General features: G+C 39.6%; 1 protein-coding gene across 2 annotated transcripts; it reads left to right on the top strand.

Annotated features, from left to right (window-relative positions):
* Nucleotides 1–736: 736 nt before the first annotated feature.
* On the top strand, nucleotides 737–14,022 carry GTSE1 (G2 and S-phase expressed 1). 2 transcript variants are annotated; one of them, XM_067315961.1, is made up of 12 exons: nucleotides 737–777; nucleotides 1,585–1,668; nucleotides 2,446–2,509; nucleotides 2,590–3,205; nucleotides 4,403–4,573; nucleotides 6,037–6,187; nucleotides 7,381–7,758; nucleotides 7,953–8,025; nucleotides 8,577–8,825; nucleotides 10,047–10,227; nucleotides 11,378–11,518; nucleotides 12,576–14,022. In XM_067315961.1, the coding sequence occupies exons 2-12, from the start codon at nucleotides 1,590–1,592 to the stop codon at nucleotides 12,657–12,659; spliced, it is 2,187 nt and encodes a 728-aa protein (XP_067172062.1). In that variant the 5' UTR covers nucleotides 737–777; nucleotides 1,585–1,589; the 3' UTR covers nucleotides 12,660–14,022. The 2 variants fall into 2 exon arrangements, with proteins under 2 accessions (XP_067172062.1, XP_067172068.1); XM_067315967.1 differs by lacking the exons at nucleotides 11,378–11,518; nucleotides 12,576–14,022 and adding an exon at nucleotides 11,206–11,325.
* The last annotated feature ends 917 nt before the right edge of the window (nucleotides 14,023–14,939 follow it).

Below are 14,939 nucleotides of genomic sequence, written 5' to 3'. Positions count from 1 at the left end.
TACAAAGTGTTTTCTTTGCTTACACGAAGATTCCCAAGTCATGATTTACCATCCTTATTCAGCTGCTAAAGCCCAGCGCGGTGATTTAGCCAGCCATCCTCAAACGCCCAGAACGGAATGCCTCATTCCTCATGAGGCGACCTAACCCAGCTGCATCCCAGGCCGAAACGCCAAACGCGCAGCGAGCGCCCAACGTCAGAGGAAACGCGGCCCAGGGGCGGCTTGCCGGCGTTCCCCAGCGGCCCTGTTCCGCCGCCGAGGCTGCTGCGCCCACCCGCCAGCCCGCAGGAGCTGGCCGTGCGGGGGCTGACGGCCAGGTCGCCCCCCGCCCCCCGGGGCGGCCTAGGGACGGGCGCGCGTCCCGCCCGGCAGTTAGCCGTTACTAGGACAGTAACGCCCAGCGACTGCCCCCCCGCCCCGCCAGCGGGGCCCTCAGACCTGGAGGGCTCCGGGAGCGGAAGGCGACGCCTGTGCGGATGCGGCAGGGCGGGGGCCGGGGCAACGCGCCCCCCGGCGCTGCCCCTCCCGGCCGTGGCCTGCGCTGGCGGCGGGCCGTGGCGCCGCCCTCCCGGCGAGGCCGCGGCCGTTAGGGAGCCCCCACGCCCTGCCGCCTACAAGCCCCAGAAAGCCCTGGGGCTCCGGGCACGCACCGAATCGTTCGAACCGGCCAATGAGGGCGCGCGGGGCGCGTCACGTGAGCAGGGCGCGATTTCAAACGTGGCGCTGGCAGCGCAGAGCAGCGTTGTGCGCGGCGGCAGCGACGCGGGGGACGAGGAGGTGAGCGCAGCCCGGCGCGGGGGACCGAGCCGCCTCCCGCAGCCGCGGGCAGGTGTGTGGGGCCCGGCCGCCGGGCTCGGGGAGGGGGTCTGGCGGCGGGGGGCCGTTACCCCTGCGCGCGGGCCCTGCTGGGCTGGCGCCCGAGGCGGGCTCGGCCTGAGCTCGAGCTCCCGTCGGTCAGGCCGAGTCAGGCGGGTTGGTCCCCCGCCTCTCTCTTGAGCAGGCACAGCGTGAGCTAATTGTACGTTAGCCCGCTTTTGCTCAACAGCAGGCTGCATTCGATGCACTTCTGTCCGGAAGTGGAAGGCGCCGTGTTAATGAGAGCATGCGTTTCCTTTCCTGTGTCGAGATGGGTTGAATCTCGGTTCCGCTGCTTTTAAAGTAGAGCTTTAAATGTTTTCTTGCTGTGTGGGGTGACAGCGTTCTGGTGCACACGTCTGGCTATGCTGCCCTTAGAAGCTGTATTCGTATGAGGGATTTAGTTACTGAATGTAATGATCAGATGTCACATGAAGGAATTTCAGGAATCCTGGACACCAGTGCTGTATTCAAGGCTTTTTACAGAGCTTATAATGCTTTTTATATAAGTAGTCTTGGTTTATTCGATGCCACATTTGAAGAGAGTGCAGTGAGATTTCTGTGACTTTTCGTAAGCTGTGCATTTGTGAGGCTGTCACTGAAATTCACACCTAAGAGTCTTCAGAGGGGATGTTTACCTGCTTATGAATTTGCCAAAATCATACAGTTCTCTGTGATGTTATTGCATTTTTTTTAAACCTACTGCATAGTTAATTCTTTATTTTCCAGATACTATGGAAGAAGGAAAAGAAACAGTAGCACATTGCTCAAGTCATGTGACTGAAGAAAAATTGGGTATTTGCATGAGCAATGGTAGGTGGAAAACATGTCAAGATACACTCTAGCTGGTGTATCCCATATTAAAAATTAAGACATCTAAGATCAGCAGACCTCTTGTATCTGCTTTATAACTTGTTCTGTATACTTTCTTCTTTGCATGAACTGCTGTTGCCCACCTCAAGTCTTAGACTTCCTCAAGAGCTTGTGGAGCACTTGTGTTAGAGCATGTGTACTAGTGACATGAGGTCATCAACCTCTCTCCTATATACCTAGTCTGAGCTCCTTTATTCTTTTCCTTATCTGTTTGCTGCTGACTCAATTAATATTTAGTGTATACATTAGTTAACAGGAAAACTAGTTTTTCACACTGGTTCCCGTTAATGTACTGTAGTGGTCTGAACCTGGAAAGAACTGACTAATAGGACACCTGCCTTGTCATGCAGCTCCTGACTGTATATTCTCACTTTTCTTGATTGGGGGCTGCTGATAGTGCTTCCCACAGCCAGTTCCTAAGTTCCTATTATGGGTGCTTGGAAACTAGTATCTCGTACCTAGATCTTTCATGATACTTGAGCATCTGTCACAATTATGATCATATGCATGGCTGTATCTTTGTAATTTCTTTGAACTAGTAAGTGCTGCAAGCTTGTTTTTATATTAACTACTTAAACTCAGTAACTGCTGAGTTACTCAGTAACTACTGAGCCTTTGCAATCTGATATTAGCCTCACCAAATTATCAAAGCATAATGCAATACAAATTATTGTAAATTGTCATTGTTGTGACAAAATCCTAATGGAATTATTGTAGTTTCAGACTTTCCTCTTCTGACTGATGAAAAGTTTGATTTTGACCTTTCACTGTCTCCTGCAAGGTGAGTTAAGTGTCTACAGGTAAGTGCATCTTTAAAATGCCAATAACTTAAGCTCGTGACTGACTTATTTTTCTTCATAGTGGAAATGAAGATGAAGTCTTTGTTGGACCTCTGGGACACAAAGAAAAATGTATTGCTGTCAGCATTGAAGCAACAAAAAGTGCTGAAAAAAATATTACATCTCCTTCTGATGATAAACTTACGTGGAGTCCACTTACAGGAGAGAAATTTGTTGAAATTTTCAAAGAAGCTAATTTATTAGCACTGCAGATAGAGACTGGAAAAAAGAATGAACAGAATAAAGTAAGCCAGTCAGAAGACCAAGAGAACAAGGTTATAGAAAAATTTGTGGAAGACTCCATGTCAAAACTGAAAATACTGAGAAACAAAAATACGGAAAAAAGCCCCAGGGCTATTAAAAGGGAGACATACTGTGTGTGGGAGAGTCCAGTCTGTCAACTGCCACCTCCTTTTCAGAAGGAATCAAATAAACTTTTATCAGATGACAAAACACATGTTCTTCATACTCCTCCAAACAGAAGCCTTGTTAAAATTCATATATCTCCTAAAATTGCTGGCTCAGCTCTGACTCAAGACCAGAAAACTAAGGAAAGAAATAAAAAGGCAACTAGCAAACTTCAGATGGCAAAGTCTTCGTCTGTTCTTGGAAAAAATAATTTGTTGACTGTAGAAAAGGTAAAGACAGCTTCTGTATAGCAATGTTTTCTTTAAACATGGTCTTAGTGAGTTACAGGAATTTTTAAACTGTCTACAAGCTTTTTTTAGTGTACTTTAATCTTCTGATGTTTCTCTGCCTCTTAAGATCCTCAGGCAGAACAAAGTAAATATAAAGGCCTTCCAAGTGCAAAGAAAAGTCGAGGCAGATACTATGGTATAGCAGCCATCTAGTCTATCTATTATGGCAATGTAGAGCATCTGCAGACAAGTTTCTCTTCCATTATTTTCTTTTTTTATTAGTATCATCACTCTCTGCTTCTGTTTCAATGTCTGTTTTTTAACTGGTAAAATCAGGGCAGTGTTCTTGGTGACTTACTGTGCAAAAGTGGCTTTGTTTACTGTTAACTCCTGTCAACAGAGGTAAGGTAGGAAAAAAGCAGAATTATTTTGATAGAACCAGAACTAAATGAATTTTCTGTCTGTACCTTGCCTCCAATTCTGGACAGGGTTGATTAGCTGTATATGATTTAAGGTGTGGCTATATGACAAACTGAAAATGTGTTCTAGGATAGCAGGGAAACATCAGCTTGTGTTAGTGACCTTATGTGTACAAATCCCTGTCCTTAGAATATTTTCTACATTTTGTTGTTTTACCCCATATGACTTAGGCTTCAGTGTGTACTCCAGATATTACTGAAAAATGGATCCTTGGGAACCATCATCTAAAGAAAATGTTAATTTTTGATGTTAGTTTTTTTCTTGATGTGGGATGCTATGAGGCAAGGCACAGAGTGCTTTAACTAGCCAAATTCTAACCTCCTGCCAGTCTAAGTAGACAGCTTTGATATAGTTAAATATTGTAATTCCTCATCCTTTGAAAAGTTAGAGTAAAGCAAAAGAGTATGCATTAAAGGTAGCTCTCATAGTTTTAAGGATGTAGGTGAACATAATTATATAAAACTTGTGCTGATGAACTGTTGTTGCGGAACTGTCCTTAGGTTGACTTCTAATCATCTGGGTTCAAGCCTGTTCTAATTCCTAGAAAATACACTCACTAGACTAAATTTAAACTATTAGTCTAAAGACTTGACTGGAGTTCAAAGGCTTCCTCACTGACTGTGCAAGGTGATTTTGTTAAACTAAGACAAAAAAAAAACTTTCCAGGGGCTTCTAGAAACACTGGTAATTTTTAAAATGTTCTATTGAAATTTACAGCCCAAACCAGGAAAACACAATAGCATTTCTACAAAAAGAGACTTGAACAACATGGGATCATCTGAAGATCTTATTTCTGATAAATCAAGTGCTGCTTCAGATGTCTTTGAGTCTTCATTCAGTGGCAGTTCCTCAATACAAGACAAAAGAACCCTTCCTGCACCAAGTAAGGTAATGACAAGCATTTTTATATGAAAATAATCTTGGTGACACTTCTGCAAAAGGAGAAAATGGAATATAGTTTACTTTCTAACTTAAAGCTGTACTGCTGTGTATAATGCATTCAATGGAAAGTTGCCTCTTGTTCTACAATTGCGGTTCTTGAATGTGTTCTATGTCTTTAGCATAAAGAATGTGTTTAAGAGAAACTATGTAATGTTGTGGGTTAACAAGTATTACCTTTATGTTGTTAAAGCACTAGCTGCAGAGAAGTGATTTGCCATTTTCTGTAAGAACCAAAATATTTTGATGTCTGTAGTTAATCCCTATACCATGTGAAAAGATTGCCATAACTTGCATGAAGGTAGAATACCTATAGCTGTCAGGAATGGTTTTGAACCTTTAGACACCTTCCACTTCTATGCTGCATGCCACTTGTCACTGTATTTGCAGGAATGGAGGGGACCCTGTGAACGGGGGAGGCAATGAATCCCTATGGATAGGTCATTTGGAAGAGAAAAATCATGCCTACATTCTGAGCCAGCACCACTAGGAACCTAGAGTTTTAGTCTGCAAAATAGCAAGGTCTCTGTTAGCAGCTGCATCAACAGCAAGTGATCTTAGCCCTGTATGCCATTATTCTGCTGCAATATGGGTTATACTTATTTTCAGCACGTCACTGTGGTTTCCCTGAGAAGCCAAAGAAATGCTGTGGTGGTGCTTAAAAAAAAGTAGGGGAAAGGGGAGGGCTTGTGCTACACAGCAGGGGAGACTGTGGGAGGCAAGTGGAACTTACAGTATTAGTTTTGGCCTGCACCTACATAATGGAACTGGCTGTCGTATAATCTGCCTTTCTGTAGAAAGTGGTGACATGCTTACCAGAACGTACCTGTTCACCCTCACATGACTACATAGCCCTACAGTCCTGAAAAGTAGCACAGCACTGTGGTGTGTGCTACATGAATGGTGTTCATCTACCAAGAATATAATGAGTTTGTATGCAGTTAACAGAAAACTGGAACAATGCATTGCAAATCCTTTAGTACTTGCCTTCTGAAATGTGACATCTGAGGAGCGCATGTACTTGAATGAAGTTTTTGACTTGTTGCTATATTTAATACTGCTAGAAATTTCTTAGCTGAAATTCATAATTTCTTTCTTATGAAGCAGTTTCTGATATAGAATATCATTTACTCAGCACTCTTGTATAACTTCTAATGTGAAGGTAAATAGGGTGCAGGAAGTCCATGATCACGTCTGTGAGCCACTGCCAACATTCTATATCTCTTGCTCAGTTCTGTATAATAACCCAGATACTGTGAGTTGTGTTTCCAAGAAAATTCATTCTTTAAATGGCAGTCTGAGGAAAGACCTCAGAAAAGCATGAGCAAATAACTACAATGCTAAACAGAAGTCTAACAAAAGAATGTGTTAAATGCCTTTTGCTTTTGAGTAAACTATATTCTCTGATTCAGTTTGGCTTAAAGAAGATGACAACACATCTCAAACTTCCTGGTGTTGCTAGTGGTCTCACAAGAAAGACGACTTCTTCTTCTTCGTCATCAGTTTCCAGCATGAACTCAAGTCTGAATTCAAGTTTATCCATTTCTCCCATACACAAAAATGGTAATCGCTTTTACAACAGATTTGTCTTATCACAGTTTTAAAGTAGCTAAGCATCTCTTAGATTGCAAGTTTGAGTATGTTTGGATGTTGTCCACTGCATATAAGCAGCAAGAAATGTTTTGAATGGAGAATAAATTTTTTAGGCTAACCAAATAAATCCATGTGGAGATAAATCTTAGATTTCTAGTGTTTGCAATAACTAGATTCATGTAATACATGCAAGGGGCTGATGCAGTAAAAAGTAAGCAATGCCTCAGGAAACATGTTCTTGTTATACACGCTCTTCTCTATTATAGAGGAACACGTGAGCTTTGGAATGCTGTGAACTTATCTGACTCAACTTATTTAAAAAAAAACAAACAAAAAACCCAACTGAACTACAGAAAGAAGATGGAAAGCCTGTCTCCAAATTTTGGCTTTCTGTAAGCCCATTAAAAGGATGGGGTTTACTCAAATTAAACTCGATATGGGGATATATTGGAATATAGCTAAGGGAGTTATAGTGTAATAAAGACATCCATCTGACCCTTTCGGTAAGCCTCAAAGGGTCAGGAAAATAGTTTTCTAAAACACTGACAGATATAAACATTGTAGTTCTTGCATGTCTAGCAAGATACCAAGCTACTCCAAAATTTTATTATGTGCTTGTTTCTGGACAGGGCCTAATGAGGTATTAATAAAAGCTAAAGCATAGTAAGAACTTCTTATGCAATAGGAAAAACTGTCTAGTCAAGATTAATACTACTAATGAAAGTAACTATAAACTGACTGAAAATAAGAACCATACAGAAAATTGAGAAAAGCAGATATGTGGTAGATCAGCATATGGTATTAATCAGAATAATTTGAACTATTAACCACTTAAATGCCAGTTTAAGGGAGCAAAGCTAACTATGCTGTGAAAAAATGTTGAAAGTGTAACTTGAATCTGCAAGCTGTTTTGGCATTCCTGGCAGAATATTCTTTGACTTGACTGCAGTAATTCAGTAAGCTGTTGAGGGGATTGCCTAAAACGGGCAGAACTGTTTGAGGATTTAGGGAGTGTATTTTCAGTAGTTGTATATGTTCTCCTTGAAGTTCAGTGGTAAATTGCCACTTCCTGTATTTATTGTGTGAGCTTAATTATTTGCTTATTCACTTAACACTTAACAATAAGCAATCATTTAGAAATTAACTTAGTTTTCTTTTTTCAGGTAAATCAAGTGTGTCTTCAAAAGCTTGTGTGAGTGGCTCTAAACTTTCATCTAATACAAATAGGCCAGCCCTGGTCAGGCCTACCAGAGTGTCATCTCTGCAGGCTGCCAACACTGAGAGGTCTGGCAAGCAGGCAAGATCAGCTAGCACTCCAAAAATATCTAGTGCTGTAAGCTTAGCCAAATCTTCAGCTTCTGCAATGTCATCTGAGGCTATAGGCAGTGGAATTCAGAGGCTTAGTTCTGTTCCCAATCTGCAGAAGCTATGTCAGCAGAATAAAGATGGAAGTGCAACAAAAGCAAGCTTGTGCCCAAAGCCCAAGACTAGAGTTCTGTCTGTTCCTACAAGTCAAATTAAGATTCCAGCAAAGGGTGGAGGTAAGCACATACTTTACATGACCTGTCTTGTGATAATTTGGCTAATAAAATCAAATGTTTCCTCAAATGCCTGTCACTTGTTTTATTAAACTTCTGTCCAGCTCTTGGAAGGATTGAGTATTTTAACTGAAAGGTATCTGTAGTTGTAAAATGATTGAGTGGATAACAATTAACACAAATATGTTTCTCTTCAGATACAACACCAGACAAATCGGCACCAAAAACAACACCATCCCTTGGATTAACATTTTGTAGCACACTCGGAAGGTAGGGCATAACTGAAAGTTGAATATACTGAGGCAAATTTTTCTTTTGTAAGTAACAGCTGATTGTTACAACAATCTTTAAAAGTTATAACTTCCTTGAAAATAAGTTTTTCTAGTCCCTGAAGACTTCCAGATCCTCTTAATCTGTGTGTGCTCTTCACTAGTTCTGAAAACTCAAATCACTATTTGAAAGCTGGCTACTTCTCTCCAGTTTAAGCAGTGTCAATGACTATTGGGATTGATTTAAATAAAAAAAAAAAAACAACAAAAAACCCTCCACCCACCCCCAAAAGACAAAACAAAACAAAAAAAACCCCACCATCTTCAGAAGAGTAGTCTCTGCAATTCTAAACAGACCAGGATTATTCATAGCATAAAAATAATTTCTTATGAAGTAAAGCCCTTACTATGCTATGCTACTATGATCAGCTCCATGAACCCCATTCTGTTTTTGACCAAAGGCAAACTGACCTCCACTGTCTGGTAGAATTGTTTGAATAATATCGTTCCTAGAAGTTTTTGGCTAATGCAAACTTCATGTTCCTCTTCTAGCGCCATGGCAGTCAGCACTCCTGTGAAACATTCAGAAGACGGGGTCCCTCAGAGTTCTTGTTTTCGTGAGCAGTCTCTTTCGATGACTCCTGCCAGTTTAAAACGGTCTGCCTTGCCTACGCCCATCCGTCGTATCTCAGGATTTCCAGCAGTGACTCCTAAAACTGCACCAAGAATGGCAGTTTCTCCACATCTTGCATCTGTTCGCCAAAGTTTCAGCCTATCTACCAAAAAGACTCTTATAGCTGGGTAAGGCAGAACCCCAGAAATGAAATGAGTATTGTAGGCAAACTGGTCCAAATAAATTTTGATAGAGACTTTAAAGTTTCAACAACTTCCCCTAAATGGTAGAATGGAACATTTGAACATTTAGATATTGTATAGGTTCGGTGTAGATTTTTATCTTGTGATTAACAAAATGCTATAAGCTGTATTAAGATGAGTCAACATCTGGCATTAAAGAACTTCCTATGAGAGAGAACTTGCATTTCTTTAACTAGGGTGCAACTTAACCTGTATTTGATGCTCTGATTAAAAACTGAGGCAGGTTTGGAGCCAGCATTGTTCTACTATTGCCTTTTGAGGGGAAGTAGCTGCTTAAAACCAGTATTATTCTTACCTGTTTTATGCTGTTGCCAATGCTTCTGTGAAGTGATACTTTGGTAAAGGTTGACTGAACTTTATCTTCTGAACAGCTTTACCTGTGTTTCATTTGAAATAGTATCTTGGACAGTGGTGGAATTCTATGCTGTTGTTTGTGAAGAGAATGCTGTCTCCTTCATATCATCAGCCCAACGTCTTTTCACATGCACTATATGTACATACACATGCTTGTTTAAGGGCTTGTGGAGGTCTACAGAAGGTTGCCAGAAAAACTATAGGCTGCTTAAGACATAATGATCCTTAGTATTAAGGCAGGCGTGATGCATGCCTAGGAAATATGTCCTAGATGTTAAGTGCTAAATGTTCAAAATATTCTTTACTCTCAAAGAAACAGTTGTTCTCTCCACAATAACTTTTAATATCATAGTAATAAGTTTTCAACTCCTGCTCTTCTAGCTGGTCCCTGCACTTACCCTCAGCTGGGATTGAAGTGGGCTGCTCAGTAATATGAAATGTCAATACTTGTTTGCTAGTTTCTTCTTAAAAGCTTGAAAAAATGAAGCCACATGTGTATGTCAATTTAAGATTAAATGCTTATCAACCCTAGAGTCATTAGCTCATTTCTTTGCATGTATAGTCTATGAACTTATTGCAGCATGAAGGTATTCTTCAGGTAACTAGTGTGCTTTTAGATCAGAATATGGGAACTCTTTAGTTTTCTAGAGGTGGGGTAAAAAGGAAATAAGGAGAAAATGAAGTTAAGGGCATTGTAGCTTTTTAGTACAGATTGTCTAACTTTGGCTTGTCTGTCTTTAATAGTTCATGCTGATTAAAGAACTCAATTACTGCCAATATTCTTTTCCCCAGTTCTAAGCAGACAAAAGAGACTAAGACACAGATATCTTCTTCAGAAGATGATATATCTCCTCCACCTGTGCTACCTCTTACACTTGACTTTTCACCAGAAAAAACTACAGAAATAATGGAAAGTGAATTAAAAGAGGCTGGAGTACAAAATCAGCTGGCTGATGGGAGACAAACTAATGAGGTAAGAAAAGATAACACATTTTTCTACACAACTAAGTGAACTGCTTGAATATATATGAATTATTTTCTACTCATCCCTCAATCTGAAATATTTCAGTATGTGCAAATTAAAACATGCAGTTAGAATAGGTTAGAGCTGAGTGTGTTCGCCCTCTAGTGCCTATTTTTAGTACTGAACTCTTAACTGTGTTTCTGCTAGATCCTGGTCTCAAACTGAATGGTCAAATACTTACAGATTTTGTATTAAACTTGCATTTCTGGACATCTGCTGTGAAATCCTTATGGATTCAGTCACAAAAGCAGTGTCATAAAGCAGTTCCTATTGCAGCCAGGAAGTAAGCTCTCTTCTTAAAAAAGACACTGCTATAGAGAAATTCGGTCTTTCAATTTGTAGCTTTCCTTCTGAATAGTAGCAGCGCAAATCCTCAGATAATGAATGAGGATTAAACCCAAAAGCCCATATAACAACATAAGTTAACTTTCACAGACTTAGTCCAGCAAACATTTTATTTTCCCCTCTCCCAAGGGGGCTTCAGGATGAAAACTAGCACTATACATGGATTAAGGGGAAAGAATAGAATTGGTAGTTCTGAAAAGCTTTATTAATATCCCAAACTGGCTATTTATTTCTATATATTAATGTACAGAATTAACCCTCTAGGTGAGTTACTTGATATATCGTTGCATCAGTTTGTTTCCTATTTTAGCCTACTTAATGATATGCTTGGGTTAACTGTTACAGAATTACTTAAAACATGTATAGAATAATTAAACTGCGTGAAAGTGTAATTAAAGCTTGCAGCTCTAATGAAATGTTTACATGGCAAAATAATGTTGTGCAATAATTGGTAAGTAACTTAAATATAGTTAGTACGCTGTTTTAAACTTGATTTGATTATAGCTTTAAATGAGTGTGTTATGTTCCAAGGAACTTTTTGCTTCACTTGTCTCACTGTATTTACCCTATTTGTTATGCTAGCCACTGGTGGAACAAAAACTGAGTTTCTACATGCAAACAATCCTGCAAGAAGAATACCCAATCTGTAAACCAAAGGTGTCCTGTGATTCTTTTTACAAGCTAAATTGACTTCACAGTGAACAGAGGAAAAAAACTCAACTTTTTTTCCTTTTCTATTATTATTATTTTTTAGATCTTACTAGTAGATTTTGGAATAGATAAATCTCTCCCTCCTACTTTTGAATGCGAAAGTAGGCCTCTGATTGATCTTTCCAATACTCCTGAAGTGAATAAGATTATTCCTCTAAAGCCTGCTCTCTCAGGACAGGTAAAGGTAAGTTATATAAAAGTTTTCTGGAAACAATTGGAGCAAATATGTAAACAGAAAAGATGTCAGCTAACTGCATGTACTTGCCTGCAATGCAGCCCAACAGTATTTCAAGAATTATTTAATACTAGCATACTGTTCAATATGCTACTACATACAAAACTATCCTTAAGCAAAAGATCCACAAAGTATTAAGCTCTTAAGTAAAGAGAACGTGAAGTTTAAAGACAAACAATGTGCATTAAACTACACCTCAGGGAGCAATTTGCAAATAAAAAGGGGGTGGATTGGGGAAAGTACTTAATGTTTAATTTTTTTTAAGTATTTGTTAAAGAAACTGTTCCTGGAACAGGAGGTGAATGCTGTTTTCACTACAGTAGTCATGGTGAATCCTGTTTTTCTTGTGAATTTTCAGTACTTGACAGCAGCAGACCACTTTCGGCAAAAAACAAGGCTGTCTCTCCCCAGATTAACTGATCTCATACTTCCCTCTCTGTTTGAAAGACGTGTGTTGGAACTCATTTTGAATTTGGGTATTTCTGTGCAGGTGATTTTGGTATTCTAGTGGTTTGAAGCTGGAGTATTTCAGATGTTTTCAGATGAAGAGTGGTAACTGTGAGGACACTGCCTTTGACAACATTGAATTGATCCTAACCACATTTAATACCAGGCCATTAAAAGTATCACAAAAGGATGATTTCCAGAGGCATGTTTAGAGGAGTTCAGAATTGTTGTGCCCTTCCTGGATGATAGTGCCACTTGAATGCCACTAGTGCCACTGGCATACTGATGAAACTTAAATGCCCAGAAAGGCTTTTCTGGTGAGCATGGAGATACCAAACTTGTAAGAAGTTTGTGCTTGTCAAAGAATGAGTTTGATCTTTAAAAATCTGGACATAAATGCTTGAATGTGGTGCTTATAGCTGTCTCCTGGATATTAACTGGAATCTCAAACTTTAAAATAAAAAAAAAAATTGAAGATTGTGCTACTAGAAACTGTCGCCACTAATAGTTATATGCAATAGCTAACTACAATAGCTAAATCTTATTTTTCTTCTTTCAGCTAATTGATTTGAGTTCTCCCCTTATCACTCTGAGTCCTGATGTGAACAAAGAAAATTTGGATTCCCCTCTACTGAAGTTCTGAATTTGAATTGAAATGAAGAATTCTTGGCATCTGTGATCTTTAAGGTGTTTAGGCGTAGCCTTTCACTCAAACTGCTTTATGAAGATAGCTATGGAGTATCTGAACTGTAACACAACAGAATTCTCACAGTCTTGACATAGTCAAACTGAGTCTGATGTAATGTTTTTTGCATGGATTTACCACAATGGATGTATTTAAACTTTGCTCTGAGGCAAAAAGGGATATCCTCTTTATTGGAAACCTGTCTTTTTTTTCTTCCTACCCATTGTCCTCTGCCTCCATATCCCCTGAGTGCAACAAAGGTTGAATTTAAAATAAATGGGTTAATTAAACTAAAAAATATTGCACAAAATGGAAGCCTTTTACTACAAGTTTCAGTTAGACTGTTTTAGTGTTCCACTAATGAATCTTAAGGTGTGGTTAAAGGTAGTGGAAATTAATTCTGTTTATACAAAAGTATAGCAAGTCTGGATTTTTTTTTTTCCCCACTGTTGAATGCTAGTGGAATACACTAATAGCAATAGCTGAATTTGTGTGATTAAAAGGAGAAAGCAGCCTGATGGTTTGGTCTTGAACCTTGAAGGTTGATTTGAACCTTTCACTTTCAAAGAACAAAAATATTTACCAATATTTCTTATCTGATAGCCTGCACACTGTTATAATTGAGTCTGGGTGTGATGTACTATACAGTTTTTAAACAGAGGTAAATAGAAATGAAATTGGACACTGTAGGAGAAGCCATAAACTGTTAAAGCAACAAGCCTGTCTTTGGAGACTGGAGGTTTCTGCTGTGTGTGTATATTAACTTAATATTTTTAATTCATGAAACTTAGCAAGAGATGGAAGTGGATTTTGAACAGCTGTTTGTATTCATTCAAAAAGTGGTGGCAGTTTGAAGCTCTGCTGTATTAAGTGTTTAACTGTGAAGAAGTGTTCAGCTGAGTTCGTCAAACGTGTTTTGATGTTGAACAGGGCTACTGCCCTGTCTTTGTCTGAAGGTACTTGCCTGCTTCCCAGCACAGCTGCCATTCCTATGGTTACTGCAGTGTCAGACTGTTATGAAATGAGGCCAGGTCCTCTGAGTCAGAGGAAACAACCGTGCTACCTGCTCTTGCTAAATATGAACCATACTAATGTGGAATTTCTTTACTTTGCTCCTGTTTTCTTTGTATGAACACAAGATGACTTCAAAGCATTTATGAAAATTTTACTTACAAGTTAATGCTGTGCAGTTAAAAGCAATACTCGGAATAGGTCTTCTGCTAGACTTGGAACAAGAGGGAGAATTGAATTCTTCCATATATAGTTCTAAATGTAAACAAAAGGAAAGATTAAAAAAATCACAAACTTGTTTTTCTTTCTACACTTATTTTTCATTTTATTTGTGTTTTTCTTAAATGGAGTAAACAAATATAAACAGGTTTATGCTCTATATGTCAAGGACTTGTAAGAGTAATACATATTCTATACTAGTTGAGAAAATTAAATTTTTTAAATGTATGCTTCTGCAGACAGTAGATCTAAATCCTATTTTCAATTGTGACCATGACTACTTAAGAGAAAGTAGTTTATCAGCACTTTTGACTAGCTTGTGTTCTAGTAGCTAGACCTTGGCTGAACTGACAGTGAGAGCCAGCTGCAAAGCAAAACGCCTGGAAGTACTGTCCTAAAGCAGGCATCTGGTCAGCTGAACAGTTCTGGGAGCCACTGCCTGTATTGATTAACTGTTAACTGGAGGTTAGACAGTGGGGTTATAACTAGACATAGATATGTCTTCAAGGATGTGTGCCTTCAAAGTGTGTACCTTTAAGTGTAATTCAGTTGTCCAAACATCTTGTCCAGTGCCACTTGAAATGCAGCAAGTCCAGGACATCCCCGTGGTGCTGGTTGGTGCTGCACAGTCCTACAGGCAACCTGCACAGTTTGGTAGCAGCAGGTGGAATACCTTTGGGCATATTAAGTGATAATAAACATGTAGCAATCAGAGCTACATGTAGCTTCAGAGCTTAATGCTTAATCTGTGTTTAACTGGGTCTGTCTTTGTGCAATGCCATTCATGTGCTGTTGCTGATGAACAGGTTGGAGTGGTTCAATGTGTTTAACTGTATTAACTCACCAGGAGGAGGGTTGTTACTCTGAAAGCTTGTCTAATTTTTCCACCTTACTAGTTGGTTTAAGTAATGTATTGCCTCTACTACACAACCCATGTCCTGTCTCTTTTTTAGACAATGAATTCCACTACTGGGAATCATGCAGTCTATTTGTGTGAAACAGAATTAA

Source organism: Apteryx mantelli, chromosome 1 (assembly GCF_036417845.1).
Source record: "Apteryx mantelli isolate bAptMan1 chromosome 1, bAptMan1.hap1, whole genome shotgun sequence".
NCBI classification, from domain to species: Eukaryota; Metazoa; Chordata; class Aves; order Apterygiformes; family Apterygidae; genus Apteryx; species Apteryx mantelli.
The sequence above is the reverse complement of the archived record's forward strand: the minus strand, read 5'-3'. Positions and strand labels throughout refer to the sequence as shown.